This window comes from Nerophis ophidion, linkage group LG05, assembly GCF_033978795.1.
Source record: "Nerophis ophidion isolate RoL-2023_Sa linkage group LG05, RoL_Noph_v1.0, whole genome shotgun sequence".
Classification (NCBI taxonomy): domain Eukaryota; kingdom Metazoa; phylum Chordata; class Actinopteri; order Syngnathiformes; family Syngnathidae; genus Nerophis; species Nerophis ophidion.
In genome coordinates, this window is record NC_084615.1 from 39,687,189 (window position 1) to 39,701,582 (window position 14,394).

The following is a 14,394-nucleotide window of genomic DNA, read 5'->3' on the forward strand; positions in this document are numbered from 1 at the left end:
CACATTAGTACCGGTAGTAACGTTGGTTTTCGCCTTATCTTCTTTTATCATATCCTTCGGTGGATGCATTTCTCATTTCTTTTTTCCAGGGAACACAACACTGCTAGCTCTCAGGAAAACACTAACCCCAGCCTTCCGCCAACTCTCGGCAGCCTTGCCCAGACGCCCTCTCACTCGCCGGTCCTCGCTGCTGGCAGCAACTCAACACAGACCTCAGGCCGCGCCGCCTCCACCGCCGCCGCCACCTCTGGGCTTCACCTCAAAAACAGCAACGTCTCCTCCCAAGGACTAAACCCGGCTACGTCCACGGGATACCTGTCGCCCGTTCGAACGCGACCCCAGCAGGTTAACAGCCCCTCACCCTTAAGCAGCCCAGTCACAGCCACCCCTACCTCTTTTATGTCATCTGCCATGCCAAGGGCCAGTCCTGGTTTAGGAGGGAGCCCTCGGGTGCCAGGTCTCCATTCTCCAGCTCGAGCACTGACCAGACAGCATTCTGGTGGTGATGGTAGTAACGGCACCATCGCTGGATCAAAAGGATCATTCTTTAGACAAGCCGGTACCCCCACCGGCTCCTTATCTCGGTCCGTAGCGGAGGGAGGTGTAGAGGACTCTGTTAAAGCCCCCCTCCCTTCTTCCTCACCACTTGGTAACCTCAGACTCAATCAGCCCCAAGACAGCAATGGCACAGGAGTTGAACGCGCCAACAGCGCCATCCATTGCACCTCGTTGCCTCATTCCAAAAATTCTCCCGGTCCACAGTGTCCGGCCTCCCACAGCACTCTTACAGAACGACATAAGATCCTACACAGACTGCTCCAGGACAGCAGTCCCAATGATTCCTCAGCCACAGCCAACACCACCTCCGAGGACGAAATTAACAGGAGTGAAGTGGAGATCAAGAAGGAGCCGCCATCGAGTCCGGTGGTGAGCATTGCGCCGCTCAAATCTGGTTCCAGAGAGCCGCAGGACCACCAGTTGCTCCGATTTTTGCTCGATACAGATGAGAAGGTAATTCTTAAGTCCATCTTTTTACATTCTTAAACTGTTTCTGAGTCTATTTTTCCAGAGATGTGAGGGTGCAGTTAACTGCTGTAGAAAGTTAACATTTTAAGTATAATATCATAGTACATCATCAGCATAACATCATATCTTGACAGTTGTTAATGAGATGTATAATTATATGATAAATGATAATGATAAATGGGTTGTATTTGTATAGCGCTTTTCTACCTTCAAGGTACTCAAAGCGCTTTGACACTACTTCCACATTTACCCATTCACACACTGATGGAGGGAGCTGCCATGAAAGGCGCTAACCAGCACCCATTAGAAGCAAGGGTGAAGTGTCTTGCTCAGGACACAACGGACACAAATATGATATACTAATGTACTTTTTCACCCATAATAAAAAAACAGTCTTTTTTCAGATAGATTAGCATATATTATCCTATATTGGATGGAATTTAGAATCTTTAATGCATAAAATGTATCGAAGTGTTTCCCAATAACTTTTATATAATTTGTTCTTGTTTTCAAGTTGGGGCACTGCTGCCTTAGTGGTTTGTCTTAATTTGATCACTTGATGTTGTTGACAGCCCAAGCCTCCTGCTATCGCTAACCAAATGGCAGCCACTTTAGACTTTAGATATGGACCTCTCTCTTTTTCTCTTGTGCCAACTTGCTCTTTTAAAGGCTACACACTCACTCTATACAATATAAAACATGATTATTATGCTTAATAACCATCCATTAACAGCAATCTAGCATTGCGCACAATCCTAACTTAGAGTAAATTTGTCTCTGAAGGACTTGGCAGACCTGCCTCCTCCTTCAGCTCTCAGCCTGCAGACTGTCCGAGTAAAGGTGGAAAAGCGAGCAACCGGCAAGGCGTGTGTGGTGACAGCGAAGTCCACAGGCGTCTTCAGCTCTTCGGCCTGCGTCAGCCCCAAGTCGAGCCCCGTTGGGGAGAGCCGGCGTGACAGCCGCCGGAATAGCCGAGACTCCACGGTACCGTTGTTCGTGCAAGGACCGTTAATAATGAGTAGTAGTGTGCGTCCTGGAAGAAGTCACATGACACCAGTAATTTATGAAATCTGTTGATCTATTGTTGCTGTCTGGTAATTGTAAATCATATATGGGTTGTTTTCTTGGACTTTGGCTCCAGTGTAGGCTCAGCCACGAGCTGTAGCCTTTGAAGCCCATCGGCCTTTGACCTCCTGTTTCTGCCTTTCCCTCACACATTGTCTAATGCCACAGTTTTTCGCACCATTACACCCTTCACCCTCTATTTTGCTTCACACGCCTCCTCTTTATCACCTCTCATTTGCTGCTCTCACCCCCACCCTCAGATGTCAAGCGGACCTGTTGACACGGATCCCCCCACCCAGCTGCTGCCTGGTCTAAGAGGCCCAAGCGGGGCCAAACAGGGCACTAGCGAATTAGCCACCCCTGGAGGAGGCCCCTTGCTCCACTCTCCTGTCACCCAGCCTCCTGCTCGGCTCCAGTCACCAGGGCCTGCGCTCCAGTCCCCCCTGTCTTTTCCACACTTGCAGTCCCCGTCACCTCAGCGCCACTCCACCTCGCCTCAGCCCAAACTGCAGTCCCCCACTCAGCTCCAGCCTGGCGAGGCAAACACTCCACGTGGTGTAAATGTGAAGAGGGAGACTCCCAGCACTCCCAACAGAGGTGTAGTTTCATTTTGTCATGGAGAGGCGGGGCTTAAAGCTGCTTTATTTTTTGACTCTGCTAAATGCCTTACATCCTGCCCTCTTCTGGCTTTGACACATAACACCCAAAGTAACACATTAGACAACCATTAGTTATGTTTCTTGTCAGCTAATGATAGCAGTTTCGCAAAGTTTAACTACTATTTAATTTGGGATTGTGTTTTATTTTTTTAAGTCAGTGGTAGTGTTTTTATATTTTTTGTTATGTTTTTGACCCGGCTACATACAGCAGCTTTAGGCACAGCAAATTAGCTGCCAACTTCAGGTGCACTGTCTATAACCTCCTTACCAAAAATGTCAAATATTTTCCAAACCTTAAGCAATCATCACATATTTTGTGTCCAGCCATTATTTTAAGTCTGTATGCCACCTTGTGGCATGTAGAGGCATTGCAAATGACAAGGATGTTGACAACACTGTATGGTCCAAATCACTTGAATGTAACTCTCTTTACCAGGCCACAATGACGGTGGAATTGCTTCAGGCTGTCGCCTCCAAAGTCAGTCATCTTTCGATTTCTGCAGTCCCCCGACTCCCAGCCAGGCCCAGGGAGACCTCTTCCAGACTCCCAAAGACAGCGGCCCCTCTCCCGAGGCAGAAATCATCAATCCATTCAGTTCAAGCACTGGTATACAAATAAAACACACTGTCACTTCTGGGGAAAACAACTTCTTAACACCAGAGGGAACAGTTCCATTCAGGGTCTGGAGTCAGCATTGGGAAAGAAATAGAAAAATAGTCTCCCAGCTTGACATATTTGGGGAGTAATTTGACACCAAAGTACACAAGAACACTAGAGTTGACCTCAATAGGGCACCTTGTCACACACCTGACTATGCATGACATGGCTGCAGGGCGTTTTTGTACTCTGCCACATTCATGTGAATCTACAGCTCTCATTTGCACCTCAGTGCTGGTAAACTCAGCAATTTAATAAGTATTCAATGGTATTATTGGCTTTAACATTTTGTTTAGATACATAAGAAACACTGTTAATTTACTCTGTGTTAATTAACCGTTCCAGGCCCTAGCAAGTTGGACTTGGCTGACTCTCAGTTCCAGCCATCTTCTGACACATTGTCCTTTGAGGTCCTCGGAACCCCGTTACAAGCACCCCTGGCCTCGCCCCAAGAGTGAGTATCAGACACTCCACACTTTACGATTGTGCAGGAGTGCACTGAATCAAGCTGTGGTGTTTTGAGCAGACAGTGTGTGCCCTGCATGCTGGATGAAGTCTTGGGCCCGCCCACCACACCTGAGGCCCGGAACGATGAGAAGGCTCTGCTGGAGCAACTTGTATCCTTCCTGAGTGGGACAGATGAGAGTGAGCTAGCCGAGTTGGACAAAGCCCTGGGTATTGATAAACTAGTGCAAGTAAGTCTATTAAATATTGTGCTTTGGTGATATTTCTTGTCTCTCTTCACTCATATTGACATATCTGCTCACAGGCTGGCTGCTACAACCCGGTGCCTCAAAGCTTCCCTACTCAACAAGTCACTGCCATCCCGGTCTCATTGGATCCCAAGTTGCCCTCCAGTTCTTCCCACTTCACGCCTGCTCCACATTCTCAGTTACCCCTGGAGCTGCAGGCCAATGTGGGGCAGCAGGGTTTCTGCTTTGGAGCTGCTCGAGGACCGTTCCCAAGCGGGACGCACGCCTTAGGTCTCAGACCTGGGATGACCCGGCCGCAAGGGATAGGCACCCAGGTCAGGGTGCCACCCAACCAGCTCCGTCTTCAGCTGCAGCAAAGACTTCAGGGTCCTCAGCAGGTGAGCGGAAATAGATGGTCTTTTGTTAACAATGTCACACAAGCATGGATGCTCATTTGCAAGACAACTTACAGGGATGGGAATTTTCCGCGGAATTCCGCCGATTTTGACGCCGCCGGTCATTTATATGATATAATGCCAATGTGTGAGGGCATCAGATTGGTTAGCTCTACAATCAGCTGACGACATCAACCAATGACATTGCCCGTTATAGGTGTCTGCACGCGTCGTTTGCCGAAAATATCTAGTCCCTGATCCTCAATTATTGTGAGCGTTTCTGAACTCGTATTCTTATAATATTATATATCAGGGTTTCCCACATATTCATTTATTTGTGGCGGCCAGCCATGAAAGAATTACGGCCGCCACAAATAAAAATAAAAAAAATTAATAAATACAAAAAATAATTATTTATTTATTTATTTATTTTTTGGGGGCTTTTGACTCGCTCGACCGCACATAAAAGCAATGGGACTCTGTCTGTTAATGGAGCTTGTAGTTACATATTAAATAAATATGTAAATATTATATAAATATGTATATAAATATGTACATAAAGTGTTGTAATTATATTCCAACTCCGGGTTTTTCTTAGTCATCGCCGCCGCCGCTGGAGAATATTGTTAGATTTTGACTCAAACTAGCAGGAAATGCATCCTAAGCTAACAAACACTTCAACATTTTTCTGGGGGGACATGCCCCCAAACCCCCCTAGCAGGCGAGTGCACATAGGGTGCGGCCACTGTGCGGCCTTCCGCAAAGCGGTGTTTTAAAATTAAAACATTTTCAGCTGATTTTGTAAATCTTCATTCCCATCCCTGAACTTAGTGCTGTGGTAAAAAGATGAATCTTTTGGATGCAAATGTCTTGCATGGATAAATCCCTTTGATTTTATCATCGCATTTACACAAAGCTTCCTCAGCTATTTAAAAAAATGAAGGCCTAGCCAAATAAGAGCAACATGAATAAATAGTAATTTGTGCTAGCCTAGCGCTCACTCGCATTTATTAAGAGCCGTGCACAAGAACTTTAAGCTTTTCTCTCCTGCCCCATCGCTTATATTCATTTCATCATTTCTGTCCATCCCCATTACTTCTCAAAGGTCCTGGCAATGCCCTTAGCTTTTAATCTTCATAATCACTTTCCGACTGCTGCTTGTGATTTCCCATTATTCCCTTTTGTCCTCAGCTCCAGAACCGACTGGTAATGAATGCTTTTCCAGGAGGAGGTCAGCAAGTGAACTTGGGGATCGGTCTGGGGGCGCAGCAACCTCAAATTCCTTCACAAGTGAGTCACAATACCAGCAGATCCAGCTGTTTTCTTTCCCACTGAAACATTACAGTTGACCAGAGGTAACACCGTATAATATGCCTCGCACGCTTGTTATAGGCACTTTAAATGTAAAATGTTTAGGTTCTACTCAGTAATGGATGATAAGGAGACATGATAGGTAAGAGAACAAATAAATTGGACTTACGGTCTTGCCCTTTAGCACTAAAATATCCTTTCATTTGCTGTGTCCCTGCCTTGATATTCCTCTAAAGCGAGATACGCTGCTCCGCTGCTGGGGGTTTTTGGCGACACTTAAAATGATGCAAGCGTTCTTCTAAGGCTGCGTCGTGCTAATGCTGCCGAAGCCACACATGGCGCCCCCATTTTACACCTACATGTACGTTGTAATGTTATGTTATAAATCTTCAGCTTTATCACATATTTACTGATTATAGCCAACTTTGCTTGAAACAAGATGTGTTTTTGTAAAAATATAATATTGTCAGGTCCTTCAACACTGATTTTTTTATCAAAAAAATGGGGGAAAAAATAATACAGTGAAAAATAATATAATAAAAAATATGAGAGGGAGAAACAATCTTCACTCGGGGTGCAACAATAGTGGTAACACTTGGAACCACATTTTTCAGGTCTTTTTAAGGAAAAACATTAATTCTGCAGTAAATATCAGTGGTGTACTGAATACTGTAAGACATTTCTTTCAACTTAATATTTACTAAATAACATTTTCAAATGTATATTGCACTATATTATTTTATTACTTGTATATCAGTGTTTTTTACAAGTGGTTTGCCAAATGGAAAATGGTGACCCAAATTACGGATTTTTTAATTAAAACATGTTTTAATGTGGTTTGAATTTGAGGTAGTGTAAAATAATTTGTGCCAATTTTGCCAACACAAAAATAAGTTTAATAATAAGTACAGGACCAAAAAGTGTTTATCCACAAACCTAAAAGTAATTTAAAGAAAAGGTTTAAGTTTTTTAGTACATGTTATATTCTTTGATAAGTTGAATTAAACAAAAGTTGTAATTCAAAATATTTTCTGATGCAAATGTGATTTTTCTTTTGATTAACTTAGTAGGTAGATTGATTTTGCCAATATCGTGGTTATTAAGGCGTATTGTCCTTTGCATGTGCATGAAAGGGGGCTTGTTACTATCGCTGCAGTGTTTGAAAAGTGAAAAGTTTGTCAGACTCGACCTGAGGGCTAAAATCATCTGTGATGTCATTTTGGAAATGATGGCGCTCTCCGACCAGTCCTCTACCGACGTTAAAAATACTGGCCTTTGTCAGGACAAACCTTGAGGTACAGAGTTAGGCTCAATACGAATACACCACCTGTCCTCTTGTTTTAGCCCTTCCCCCTTCGTTTTGTGCGTTCACGTCAAGAGGTGTTTAAATTCTCCATTAGGTAAGGGGAAAGGGCCAAATGTGACGGCTTTCTAAATGAAATGAGCTCGGGGGGCCTTCCTATGATATCGAGGGAGAGGAGAAATTTACAACATTACACTACGCCTGCTAAAAACGATGGCCGAAAAACAAAAAGAAGCCCACAAATATAGTACGTTTATTGTTTATTTTCACAATGACACTCATGGTTTTGTTGAGCTGTTTATCCCTTTCTACTACGCGTAAATGTTGGCCTTTTTTTTTATGTCTGTTGTATTTTTTTTATCACTTGTTAAAACGATCGAGTTCTAGTATATTTTGCTAAAATAGCTGTAACTATAATATTTATCAGTGTAAAAAGAATAAACAGCAGAGCCACATAAGCCATGTTTTCGATTGTTGGTTTATTTTATATTTTCACCACTCGCTACAACAAGCCAGCAAGGCAGTTGAAGCTACTGTAGGTTATTGCTTTTGAACATCGCGCTGCTTTTTTTTCTGCCTCATTAGTTATGTAACATGTTACATGTTTGTGAGCACTCTGTACGTTACATTCTCCCATTGCCATCAGTTTGTGTCTGGAAACACACATGAGACCAACGTGTAACGGTATAACTCTCGGATGCATTTTTTTTTTAAAGGGGACACCTGTCAATGATCCGCTTCAGAAACGACATAAAAAAAGGTCTATTTACTTCTTGATGTAAACAGAGACCAAGAAAAGCCGAACAAATCCTCTGCCACAGCATCTTCAAAGTAAACAAATATATGTCGCATCCGCTTTACATCACTGTCGGCAAACGGCGAGGGTTGATGACGTACCAAAACTCGAGCGATGTCCAAATGCCTAAGGGCATTTGGATTGAGAATTCAGATTGAGCCTTAATCTGAATGTAAATAAGTAAAATGGAATAAAAAACTTTGTCACTGCACTCAAAAAGTACAAGAAAATGTGTTTTCAGTACAACCCGTCCCAAGAATACACACAGTATACAGGAGTAGACGAACAGAAAGACTGATGGGTTTCCACTAAGCGGTGCCCCGTTAAGAAGTAGGAAAGAAAGGTAAACAAAGGGGAGGAAGCAATAGAAAAAAATACAACTCCTAAACTAAGCTCCTATTTGAGAGGTTCAGTTTGAGATCAGTAAAAAAAAAACCTCAAGCAACATAAGCACATTTGAGCACTTATTACGATACACAAAACTTGAGACTGAAGCCCGAAGCCGCAGCCATCAGCGGTGCTGCTCTGTTGTCCATCATACCGCAGAGAAGAAACAGTGAAGGCGTAGGATAGGGGGTGTATGTGAGCGTATCTGTATAGTAGTAGTCCATAAGCTTGTTAGTCGCTCCGTTCGACGTCACAGCCTTTTGCTTCATTCTAAAAGGTGACATCAGCTGGTTGCTAAGGAGTCGTTTGAGGTCTCGCCCAACAGAGTCAAAAAATTCCAAGGTGTCCTTGAGGGAAGAGGAAAGCGGAAGGGATGTCAGGAGTGTCTCACTACAGCATTCTCACTGGGAGAGTTATCAACAGTGACCTTGCCAAGGCCGGTGCGAGGGAGTCGAAATATAAATAAGAATAGTTTGGTTAGGGCTGGCAGAGGCATTTTAATAGAGTGTCTACTCAATTGTCTGTTCTGGTCTTCAAGTTAATTTAGTTTTGCAGAGTGGAAAACTTTCCTGAGACGTTTTCCAGTTTACGATTTAATTAAAAAAGAGTTTGAGTGCCTATAGCCCTGTCCATCCTATCAATCATGACAGCCAGAACAGCTGACATCTTCCGAATTATTCGAAACAGCAGATGAACTGTTATCATAGTTTCAAATAGGTGTTGATGTCCTTGATGGAAAGAATCACACACTTACAAGAGTGAGTAAGAGACTTATCAATGTTTTTTTCTTGATTGTTTCTTTCTCCGTCAGCCTCCATTGAATGCCCAGATGCTAGCGCAGCGTCAGCGGGAGCTCTACAGCATCCAGCACCGTCAACGCCAGCTTTTCCAGCAAAAGGTCATGTTGATGAGACAAAACATAGGCGGTTCCCCTAAGGTGGTCACCAGGGCCCCGAAAAGTGCCCCCGCCAACATGTCTGCGCCTCTGCATCAACAACAGTTCAACTTCCCTGTCTCAGGAAACCCTACCTCACCAAGTCACTTCAGTGGTCCCATGCCGGGGGGTCCCCTGGACAACAAACTGCCCGCCAGTGTTACCCTAAATAGCCAGACATTACTGGGGGGCGTTCAGGCTCAGTTTAGCAGTGTTGGCAACTCATCATTGCAGCAAAGTCTGATGCAACAGTTTGGGAGTGCTGGTGAGTTTCAGAAGGCGTAAAGTATATTTAGTGGAAAAGTGCCTTTGTTGGGCACACACAATGTTCTTGGCTGCACTTGCAAGTAGGTCTTCAATGCAATTTTCCTGTTTTTTCAGCCACGCTGCAGCCAGAAACGCCTTTCCCCCCTGAGATGAGCCCAACCAGTCCCTTGTTGTCGCCACAGAACCCCACCTCGCAGAGTCCTCTGCTCCAGCAAGCCACGCCTCCTGGCTACCAGTCTCCAGACATGAAGAGTTGGCAGCAGGCGAGCGTCGGTAGCAACAGGCGTGTAATACACATATTTCAATGTCACACACATTTACAGCATAAATAACACACTTTCTGTTTGTGCCGCAGCCTCTTCAGTCCATCAGCGCTCGGTGCAGGACAGACTTTTGGCCAGCATGGAGTGTACAACAACATGAGCATCACGGTGTCCATGGCCGGGGGCTCAGGCAGTGTGGGCTCCTTACCTCCCATTGGGCAGCCTGCTGTTGGCTTGAACAACAGCAGCGCGGGTTCCATGTGTAGCGACCAGCAGGTCAGCCACCTTTAATATCCACACGATGGTATCTCAGTTTTTGTGTGCCCCACATTTTGTATGATTCTGTGTCTGTTTTTTTTTTGTTTTTTTTCAAATCTTGCCACATATTTTCTACACTGGCTCAGTTTATCGTACAGCCAAAATTTGTTTGTAATAAACTAGTCAGCAGAATCCAGTGCCCAAAAAAGAATCACACACATCAGTGACTCAGTTTCTGCCTTTTTCATTGTGTGTAACCATGCGGCCAAAGAAAGTTGAATTTTGATAAGAGAAACACTATTAAATTCAATAAATAAATGTTGTAAAGTTCGAAGGTGGTGTCCGTGTCGCTCTCCCATCCTCCCTTCACAGACCAAATTCTTAAAGTTAAAAGTATAAGTAGGTGCCTAAATACTTGGGCTGTAAATCTTTGGGCACCACACAATTCAATTTGATTCTTGGGGGTAACGATTCGATTCAGAATGGATTCATTGGGGGCGAGTTGATTACCTACATTGATTCATAAAATAGATAAACAGCTCTGATAAATGTCTGAATAACTTAAAAGAAAACTGGTTTTGTTTCTACCCAAATATTTAATAAAGTCAAATACAAATAAGGCAACAAAAGAAGTATCCAACATTTATTTTTTCTTAAATAAATCTGTACAGCAGATATGCAATGCGATTTGCCTGAGTGGCTGGACAACAGCTTAAAATTAAATAAATTCATTCTTTTCTTTTTTTTTAATTTATTAAGAATTGTTACAAATAAGAATTGCGTTTCATTCAAAAATCAATGGACAGCCATACTAAATACTATATATAGTAAGTTATTTGTTAATAGTTAATTAATGCTTTTTTATCCAGGTAAATTTACATTATTTATAGTGCCGAGTAATTACAGTATTACTCCTAAGTCACACTTCAATTCATTGCAATTGTTATGTTTTTGTGGTTTATAGATGTATTATTTCATTTAGTTTTTATTATATAGAAGAGTATGGTTGTCTTTCTGAAAATATACTATATGTGCATGTTTAACTGCTCAGAAACGGGAAAGAAGTTTGGACACCGTAATGCTGGTCCGACATAGTGGAGTGGAGCCACAACGTTTTTTGATACTAGTCTTATTACTTTGCTATATTTCTTTATATACCTTTTTTTTCTACATCGTTATCATTTTGCATTTTGGACTAATGTCGGAGTTTTCAAGTAAAAATTAAACGAAATAAAGTTATATTTTTTTGTCACCCCTGCAAGCAGAAAAAGACAAGGAAGTAGAGGAGAGTCAAGCTAAGGCTTAATTAGGAAATAATGTTTAATCTGCATGTAAACTATATATTTTATCCATAAAATGGGTTTTGTGTTCATATTTTATAGTGTCTTGAACAGATGAATTAGATTTATATTTCAATCGTCCCTCACTATAACGGTCTTCGAATAGTGTGGCTTATCACATTTAAATCTATTTTTTAAAGAACATTTAATTTATTTTGAACCTAAATTAAATATTTTTAAGAATGAAAAGTGCTAAATGAACTAACAATATGAATTATACATTAGTATTGGCCACTATACTAGACCAAACCAATCAGAGCACGCTATTTATTATCGTGACCACTGATTGGCTCAGCCTCAGGCAGGATAACTATTGTTCAAACGGGTGTAAAGGTAACTATTTAATGTGAAGAGGGCTCTCTAATGTTAAAAATGTGTGTATGGAAATTCGGAAACTGTTCTTTTAAGTTTTGTTTACAATGAATAATGCCTACTTTGTATATATATATGTTTTTTTTAATATAGTAAGGCTCAGAGCCAATTATCAGCTACAAGGGAGATATTACATTATTTCTTTTTGGAAAATGACTTGTACGATGTGGTAGTACCAAAAGCCGAGGTTAATGATAGTATTATTCGCGGACTTTCGAGCATGTTTGTAAAACTTGCTTTTCACGTGTGCAGGTACAACAGGTGCAGGTTTTTGCGGACGTCCAATGCACCGTCAACCTGGTGGGGAGTGAGTCGTACCTGACTCAGGGCTCTATCACAGCAGCCACCGCCGCCGCCCAGAAGGGACCCGGACCTCCGGGACCCCAGACCAGTCAGGCCCAGCAGAAAAGCCTCCTCCAGCAGCTGCTCACAGAGTGACAACCCCGCACTCTACCACTGTGGCGCTCCTGCTCCCTCTTCACTTCTACACCGACGCTCTGGACCCGTCGCTGTCTCTCTCACCTTTTAAGATGGATGCTGGGACGGCGCCGGTTCGCGCCGGTCTGGCTGTTGGTGGAGTTAAAACAGCTCGCCATTGGCGCGCTCTGTTCTTGGAGACGAGACTAGAGTCAGAAGGATGAGCAGTGTGTTTGAAGCTGCCTGTCTGATCTGTCTGACAACCTGTCTGTCTGCCTCAGCCTATTGAAGGCAGTGTTGTCTTGCTGCTCATTCCCCCGCTCACCTACTTCCTGGCCCCCGCACACGAACTGCTGTGTGTGCGGGACTGCCTCTCGCGGCTCTCTGGATTTCATTTCATTCGATGTTCTTTGTACCTGTCTCTCAGCGATGTGGGAATGTCAACAGTTTGCGACCTCAGTGGCATTGTGGGATAGAAGCTCGGTATCAGCTGGTTCTGCGAAGGTCTCTCAATCAGCTACAGTGCCTGGTGGAAGTTTGAGTTTTGTTCCCAAGCTCTGCTTCTTCTTCTTTTTCTTTGTCTTTTTCTTCTTCTTCTTCCACACACGATTGCATCTTTTTGTTTTTAATGTATTTTATTTTGTAAAACTCTGAAAGTTCTGCTCTCCTTATCAGCATCATCATCATCATCATCTTCTTCATCTTGATGCTCATCAGAACAAGCTTTGACAGAAACCAGGACGGTTGGATGAATGGATGGATGGATGGATGGGAGACAGACGGGATGCTGCTCACTTGGAAACTTACGTGTCTTTCTCTGATTTTGTTTTTTATTAAGTCTAAACACAAGACTTTTTGGATCAAACTGTCACATTTTAGCCCTCGCCTCAGCAGCTGTGAATACCAGGCCCGCTCGGCCTCTCTCTAATTCTCTCTCTGTGTTTCCCAATGCTAACTCGGCCTATCAGTGTTTGCCATGCAGCCGTGTAGTATTGTTGTACAGTACAGAAGGACTACAACTGGCTGTTCTCTAAAAGAAAAATAATTGATGACTCAGCAGCAGCAAAGCCTTCTCAAATGTGATTTTTGTTTCATTTTTTTGGGTGGGTATGTTCAAGGGTAAATGTTGCAGTGGAGGAGGAAGTAGTTCCCTAGTCGACAATGTGAAGATATTCATCCAAATGTGTTTATAACCCCGTCCTTGCCCATCTCCCCTTACCCTTTCATTATCATCTATACCCCTACCTTGCTATTAGTTTTTGTCTACATACCATTGATTTCTGCGAGTTAACATTTCAGTGTGTGCGTGCGTCTACACACATGACCACGCCCCCTACTGTTGATTCTAGTAACAGTATTCACAGACAAGGGAAAGTATTGCTGACGGGTACATGAGTGTCTCTCAACAACCACCCACCACCTGGCCACATGTTGGTCAACATATGCAAAAATCCACATTCCACCCTGGAGAACCTTCCTGTTGCCTTTAGAACCACTTTTTAAGTAGCGCCGTGTGCAGGAACAATTCCTAATATGGGCAGAATAATCCTACTTGTGATTAAATTGATTAGGATTTCTGTAGGAATATTTGTGGATTTAAAGAAGACCGAAATAATAATTTGAAGACATTGTTTAAAAAGTGGAAAAAAAAATGCCCAAAAATAAAAATCTTAAATGTATTTTAAAAATGTATGAAATATAAAATAAAATTGTAACATAAAAAAAATAATAATATTGCAATAAATAATGAAATATATTTAAAAGAAGAAAAAAAATCTAAATTTGGAAAACACCAAAGTATTCTATATATTATAAAATTAGACATTTTGAGATGACCAAAAACTAAAAATCTAAACTTATACAAATATAGAAGTTTATATACATATATATATGTATGTGTGTGTGTGTATGTATATATATATATATATATATATATATATATATATATATATATATATATATATATATATATATATATATATATATATATATATATATATATATATATATATATATGTACGTGTGTGTGTGTGTATATATATATATATATATATATATATGTGTGTGTATATACAGGTACATACATACATACATACATATAAAAATGGAAAACGCTTCCAAAATATTTGACAATATTTTTTAAATTATTAAATATATTACAAGCAGTAGAAAATAGACGGATGGATATATATATATATATATATATATATTTTTTTTTTTTTTAAGTAAAATTAAAATTAAAAAACGTTTA

At 41.9% G+C, this 14,394-nt stretch overlaps 1 protein-coding gene across 2 annotated transcripts in view; it reads left to right on the forward strand.

The window, feature by feature from the left end:
* The window catches only part of ncoa1 (nuclear receptor coactivator 1), a 96,627-nt gene extending 83,401 nt beyond the window's left edge, over positions 1-13,226 (forward strand). For both annotated transcript variants that reach the window (XM_061900913.1, XM_061900912.1), the window contains 12 exons: positions 90-1,011; positions 1,810-2,010; positions 2,352-2,688; positions 3,187-3,357; positions 3,754-3,862; positions 3,935-4,103; positions 4,178-4,498; positions 5,687-5,785; positions 9,104-9,491; positions 9,608-9,776; positions 9,849-10,032; positions 11,979-13,226. In XM_061900913.1, coding sequence (XP_061756897.1) covers positions 90-1,011; positions 1,810-2,010; positions 2,352-2,688; positions 3,187-3,357; positions 3,754-3,862; positions 3,935-4,103; positions 4,178-4,498; positions 5,687-5,785; positions 9,104-9,491; positions 9,608-9,776; positions 9,849-10,032; positions 11,979-12,164 — 3,256 coding nt within the window. In that variant the 3' untranslated portion in view covers positions 12,165-13,226. The remainder of the gene's footprint in view (positions 1-89; positions 1,012-1,809; positions 2,011-2,351; positions 2,689-3,186; positions 3,358-3,753; positions 3,863-3,934; positions 4,104-4,177; positions 4,499-5,686; positions 5,786-9,103; positions 9,492-9,607; positions 9,777-9,848; positions 10,033-11,978) is intronic.
* The last annotated feature ends 1,168 nt before the right edge of the window (positions 13,227-14,394 follow it).